Source organism: Sinocyclocheilus grahami, unplaced genomic scaffold, assembly GCF_001515645.1.
Source record: "Sinocyclocheilus grahami isolate Dianchi unplaced genomic scaffold, SAMN03320097.WGS_v1.1 scaffold618.1, whole genome shotgun sequence".
NCBI lineage: Eukaryota > Metazoa > Chordata > Actinopteri > Cypriniformes > Cyprinidae > Sinocyclocheilus > Sinocyclocheilus grahami.
The window spans coordinates 379571-386733 of NW_015505797.1; the positions used below are offsets into that span (position 1 = coordinate 379571).

At 36.5% G+C, this 7163-nt stretch overlaps 1 protein-coding gene and 1 pseudogene across 1 annotated transcript in view; both read right to left on the reverse strand.

Annotated features, from left to right (window-relative positions):
* Positions 1–1132: 1132 nt before the first annotated feature.
* Positions 1133–4329, reverse strand: LOC107557752 (mycophenolic acid acyl-glucuronide esterase, mitochondrial-like; annotated as a pseudogene).
* LOC107557765 (mycophenolic acid acyl-glucuronide esterase, mitochondrial-like) overlaps positions 4308–7163 on the reverse strand; it is a 6628-nt gene continuing 3772 nt past the window's right edge. Inside the window, exons 2-3 of the mRNA XM_016241289.1 lie at positions 6748–6931; positions 4308–4623 (exon numbers count right to left, since the gene is read on the reverse strand). Coding sequence (XP_016096775.1) covers positions 4491–4623; positions 6748–6931 — 317 coding nt within the window. The 3' untranslated portion in view covers positions 4308–4490. The remainder of the gene's footprint in view (positions 4624–6747; positions 6932–7163) is intronic.

A 7163-nucleotide genomic window follows, 5' to 3' on the forward strand; every position in this document is an offset into this window, starting at 1 on the left:
ACGCGTCGTAATCAAACTCTGGGAACATTTTTGCTCCAAAAATGAAAAGTAAAAAGAACACAATTTTTGTAACTAGAAGAATCACCACATAAATTACAAGTGGCAAAAAGAAAAAACGCTCAGAGATAAAAATATATAGTGTTATATATATACACAAGAGAACAAAATGAAGTAAAAATAGGATCTTGAAAGGTAGACACTGACATCTCTATTATTGTCCTGTGGCTGCAAGAAAAGAAAAAAGCACAGCAGTGGACTACCAGCTAAATCAAACCCTTCCTAGCATGACACACCCATTCCAAATAAATGGCTTTATATAACAATACTGTGTGGTTCACCAATCCAGCCTGATAATGAAAAGTAAAAAGAACACAATAAATTACAAGTGGCAAAAAAGAAAAAACACTCAGAGATAAAAATATATAGTCTTATATATATACAAAAGAGAACAAAATGAAGTAAAAATAGGATCTTGAAAGGTAGACACTGACATCTCTATTATTGTCCTGTGGCTGCAAGAAAAGAAAAAAGCACAGCAGTGGACTACCAGCTAAATCAAACCCTTCCTAGCATGACACACCCATTCCAAATAAATGGCTTTATATAACAATACTGTGTGGTTCACCAATCCAGCCTGATATCTTGTAGTAAGTAGCACAAAAGTCTTCTACCTGTACATTTTTCATCATTTGTGCACAGAATATGGAACTCAAAGTGATTCAAATGATGTTATCTGATGGACTGGAGTGGTGTGGATTATTGTGATGTTTTTATCAGCTGTTTGGACTCTCATTCTGACGGCACCCATTCACTGCAGAGCATCCGTTGATGAGACACTGATGCAATGCTACATTTCTCAAAAATTGTCCAGACGCAGAAACAAACTTAGATGGCTTGAGGGTGAGGATATTTAAATTTTTTATTTGTGAAATTTTCCTTTAAATGTTGGCCTGTCTCTTCTGCAAAGCTATCATACAGTTTCAGGTCACTACAGAAGGAATATAGCACATGACTCAAACAGACTTTTTTGAGCATGGCAGCACCTGGTCACTGTTTGGGCTTCCATGGAAGAAAGTAAGATATATGGCTCTGGAAAGAAATTAGAATTTTTGGGTGAAACCTGATTTCCCCATGCCCCATTCTCACCCTAATGTGGTCAGTTTATCGATAAGGTCATCAATGGTGTACACCATGAGCTTAATGTCATCTTTCTCTGACATGCGATGTTGCCCATGCTTGCGCAGGATGACATCCACGTCATTGCTGAGCACCCGCTCTGTGACCTGCATGGAGACGTGCCAGGGAACATCAGGGTCCTTGAGGCCGTGAATCAGAGGAACGGGGCAGGAGACAGGGATGGGGCTCTGGAGTATGCAGTGGTTCTCCGCCTCCTTCAGAAAGTCCATGCTCAGAGTGTAGAAACCCTCTCCATTGTGCTTGGTAGGGAATTTCCAAAAGCCCTGTTCCTCTATCTCCCTCTTTGTCTAATGAAAGGGGAAGAAGTTACGGATATATGGAGTTCAATCATGACAACTCTCGGAAAATGAATTTTACTAGCATTTATTAGTAAGCATGCAATGTGCATAGGCTTGGTATCGGCGGACTAGATCTGCTACGTTGCTGCTGGAGAATGGATACATCTGAAATGCACGTGAAATGGTGACTTGAATTCAGACTGCTGCAAGGAAAATAGGGAGAACCCCCGAGCAGACCTAGGCAGGTGGTGCTGGGGAAGATGGAGGGTTAGTGAAATCCCATGACGCGCTGCAATGAACTGATTCGATACAAGTCAGGAATAAATAGGTTATGTAGATAGGAACGAACAAATGATTGGATGAGCATTTGGCTTTAAGTAAACCAATCAGCTGCTCGGAAGAGTTTCATGACTGAACTATATATTTATATGAGATGCCAGAATTATTTGAACACGGTAACGGTATAGATCAGGTGTTTGCAATTTTCGATCCCCTCGCGAGGTGAAGGATTCTTAATAGCACCCTGTGTGTGTGTATATGCTGCTTCAAGAGAGCAACCGTACATTTGTGTTGTGTTTTTCTTTCTTTTATATTCATTTATTAATTCACTTATAATCATTTAATCATAAAATCATTTATAAGCATCACTTAAACCATTTATATTCTCATTTCATTGATTCATTCATTGATTAGTCATTTATATTGTATTATCATATTTTATATTATTTTTCCATTGTTGTTTAGTCTTATGATTGAGTGGTTATAAGGGATATTTGTGTTCATGAGATAAGAGAATGTCTCCATTTCAAGGTTTTAACGTCACAGGACGATGTTGTGAAGCAGTCATTTTCCATTGCTCTAGCTTGTGGTATAATAACACTTGTGCTGGTCAGATGAATTCTGAGCATTGGAACATAAGCAACTAAGATTATTCAATAAACTCTGCTCCTTTTTTTTTATCATCATCACTTCGTCTCCTGCTTCTACTCTTCTCTGGCTTTACTCATTTAACTTCTTGGCTGATAGAAGACTGTTAATACAGGTTTGGGTGCCAGAAAAGACTTGCTGCAAACAGGTTTTGGGTCTTAGACAACTTTGCTGACTAGTTGTTGTGTTACCAGACAAAACGGATATTTTCTGACTGGATCTGGCATCCGGGTCTGGATCTGATATTTCTGGCATGGACGCATGATCTAACAGAGGTGCATAATAAAAAGCGGTTTCAAAATTGATATAACTGGTTTTTATTGTCAGTGTGCCAAATATCATTTATACATAAATATTTACTTTGTATTAAGTTTTTCCTGCTCACAAGTAATGTTAGATTCTGTGCACATTTGCATAGTCATTAAATTTTTACATTTGAAGCAGAAATGAGAAAAGAGCGCTTTTATTTGTTTCTTCAAAATAATTTAGTTTGAGTTTTCATCTTTATACGGTGGCCCAGAAAGCTCAACTCGCTGCAAATAGAAAAAAACACCAGCAAAGTAAGAAAACATCTTCATCAGTTTGACAAACTTGACTTCATCAGTTATTATTATTAGCCAAAATTAAACCATGATAATCACAAATTACACTAACCATTGTTTAACCATGGTATGTGTATGGTAATGGTAAAATGGTAAACGCCAAAATCATCATTACTACACTTTTACTATAATAAAATCATGGTTCATTTTCGTAATGTCTCCTTGAAACATTTCCATTGTGGTCAGTGCTACTTGTAACGCTTTTCTGTATTTGGTCGCGTTGTGAGTCTTTGCAGCGCATGTGTTGTTAAACTGATGAAGATGTGTTCTGAATTTGCTGGTGCTTTTTCTATTTGCATGTGTTTTCTGAAGTTGCAGCGAGTTGAGCTCCGCATTTGTAGGTTCATTGGTAGGAAATGGATAAATAGCTTGAATGCACGATTTTCACATGTGTGACAACATGAAACGCCTTTCCCACTGATTGGCCAATGAAAGATCAACCCGTGCCGCCATCCGTTCTTCCTCAATTATTTGCAACAGAATAGTTATATCTGGACTCTTAAAGTATTTACTGCACATACTACATATCATCAGTTACCAATGAAATGCCTTGACGCAAGCGGTACTAGTTAGGGCAGGGTCTAGAAAGGGCTTACTTCTGTATAGGCACAGGATCAGCAATCTATGCTTGCCAGAGCATTAGATGTGTATTGCTATAGTATTAATGCACCTTGCATTTGTTCCCACAATGACCTCTTGAGGTCACACCGACAGCCGATATACTACATTACGTCACTTCTCAGACGTTACAAGACATTTTCTTTAGCTGTCCAGCTATCAAAATCTGTGTGGCAAAAGTGTGTGACCCTCTAGACAGCGCACAGAAGTATAGAATATTCAAGCTAATAAAGGATTCCATTTTCAGATTGAAAAATTAACTTTGTATAAAGCTGAAAACGACCATTTTCAATTCAATTTCAAATGTACCTGTATAGCACCTTTCACTATAAATACTGTTCCAAAGCGGGTTTACAGAGAATAGTGCCCTACAACCCCTGGTACGGATCATTTTTGTGGAGCTGCGGAATAAATAAAGGAATAAAAGTAAGCGTAAATCTCTAATAGTGATACTTGCCTGTAAAGCACCATTAGTTACATTTACAAAAATACACAATTTGTAACAATTTACAGGTTTTATTATTATTATTTTACCAATATTGAAGTTTAAAAGATGACATTGAAGTTTTTCACACCTCTGTCGGTAGGGAGTTGAAGGCTGTGACGAAGTGATCTGCAGCTGTGGAGATGCCCACTAAAGCAGCTGTCTTCTCTATCAGATATAAAGTTTAGACGATTCCCCGATTACTATTGCTTCCTGTAGACATCATCTCATGCCAAAAGAATTCTGGACTAGAGTTGATTTTACTTTGGTTATGTGCATAATTCAATTCATTTGTATTCAAATAATTGAATGAATATTTGTGCTGGTAAAATGCAATCTTTCAAATTAAAATAAAATTCGATTTGTCCAGACCATCCAGTGTCGTCACGCTGTTAATCCACTCACCTGTGGCCCTTCTACTAGTTCATCCAGTACATAGAGCACATCTTTCTTCCAGGCACCAATGTTGTAGTTACCCATTTCCCCTTCAGATGAACCACAGCCAGAATAGTCAAACCTAAAGGAAGCACATTTATCACAACTGCAATAGAGTTCAAGGTGGAAACAGAAAACACTGTACACTCTAATAAATGGCTATGTTCATATGTTTCATATGCTTCTGTTCCAACTGGATGCATTTCCCGTTCCCAACAGTGGATGGTTATGTATGTTTTCCACCAGAATTTTAAAAAATGTGGTATGAATTCTTCCAAGTCAAAGGGTAAGTAATTGGATTGGTATTATGTTATAATTTTAGGTCTAATGTTTATATGTGGCCCGTCAACAGTTTTACTAGCTAGTAGCTACTGCTCATTACAAAGTGACATAAAAATTAAAATTAAAATATAAAATATAACTGTTTCTGTGCGCGCAAACTTGGGTAAAAGCGAGATCAGTTGCTGGTAAACAAAGCTGCTCTCACACAAGCTAAATGTCCTTTCTGGGTACATTACATTGACACGTAATTATGATTTATACCCGCTGTATTTCGAAGATATCATTGCATAGTTTGTAGAAAAAACAACGACAGCCAGAATATTGCCAAAAGCACTAAATGGCACGTCTTCTGAGAGGCATGCGAATGGATAAACAACAGTCACAATATTAAAACTTCTGTTAAAAACCTGTTCATCTGCACAAAACGTATCCATAAAAACCGCCAGATTTCCAAAATAGGGGGGTGGTGGGTGGGGTCAAATCTCAACATATTTAAAGCATTTTACACCTAAATAACTAAGGGGACTGCAACTGGTGTTTAATTAAAATGCAGAATTTTGCTTGACTTTATGTGATTTTGAGTCTTGTACAAAAACAAACATTTTTTTTCGAAGAAACTGCTTGAAGGGAGAAGCTACAGCGAGTCACTACCACGAGAGGATTAATCGGTACATGTATGTCTATTTAGGTTAACATAGCGTATTGTCTTTATTTATTATAAATACCGTATCAAATGTAGCTAAATCGTGCTTTTAGAATGTGGGAAAATATCAAGTTTAAACCTCGCTTCGAGTTTGTGTGACGCGCTGCGAGCCACGCGATTCCCAAGAAGCTCTCATCGAGAGGCCACGTGTCTATAACTACAAGCAGCAATGACAGGCCCAAGCCACCCGCGCAACCACCACCCCGATGGCATCAAGAAAACAGTGCACAGCGGCACATGCATTTACAGTAACCCTCTGGCAGTCTGGCTTTAATGGTTACAGCAATGAAAGGGTTACACTATAACATCAAGAGTGTGAAACACAGACACACACACACAAAGAGAGAGAGAACAATATACAAAACTGTGGTAACACTTTACAATAAGGTTTCAGTTGTTGTTAATTTTATTATTAAAATGTAAAGTTGCATCTGTTAAAATTAGTTAATGTACTGTGAATTAATGAACATTTTTATTAACTAACATCTACAAAGATTAATAAATGCTGTAAAAATATATTGTTCATTATATATAAAACTTTGGTAACTAAATTAGTTAACATGAACAATGATTATATAGCATTTATTAATGTTAGTTAATATTAAGTTCAAAACTTACTAAGACATTATTGAAATTTAAAGTTGTATCTGTTAACATTAGTTAATGTACTATGAATTAACATGTACATGAACATTTTTATTAACTAACTTTAAAAGAGATAAATAAATGCTGTAAAAAATATATTGTTCATTGTTAGTTCATATTAGTTAATGCATTAAGTAATATTAACAAATGAGACCTTATTGTAAAGTGTTACCAAAACTTTTTATGATCTAGAAGGATTTTTAAAACTGATTTTAATTATCTATAAGCATTTGTGAAATAATTATATAAAACTATATTACCAGTACTGTACATATTAACTTATTCTATGTATTAGTTTGTCATTCTAGCTAATTGAGCTGAGCCGTAAATGATCAGACTTAAAGGATTACATATCCCATGACAACTATAATATTACAGCCTTCATCTGTCAGCTGAAATGTCTGATAGTTTTAAGTTTTTTTGTTGACCCCTGAGCGTTATAAATGTATGAAACTAAGCATGTTTCCTCAGAATGACTTGTTCTCCATAGTTGGCAATAAATAAATTGTACTAATTATGTTTAAATGTACTGTTACAAATGACTGATGTCTGTCTCTGGATGTTATTATTTATTACGTGAGGTATGAGTGACCTAAAGACTTGCAGAGCTCCTCTAATGCTTCTGCCTTCTGTCCACCCATGACAGAGGCAAACCCAGGCAAGAAAACCACTCCAGGACTCTTCCCTTTCAGTTTCCTATAGGCCAGCTTTGGTAGATCAGGTCGTGTAGCATACTGAATTGTGGTCTTGTGTTGAACACCTAAAACACAGAAAAAACATTCATGGTGCTTATTGATATGAGATTCAGTGGTTGCCATTTTTACAGTACCTGAAAGGCAACATACAGATCTTCTTTCTATTATATCTTATATTCTACCGATATTCATCCGATTATATCTTCTGAAGCAGTATTTTTTTTTCTCAAAGATTCGAAACAAAGTATAAGGTGTTGGAATGCTTGCCAAAACAGGATGTCTGTTTATATATTAACG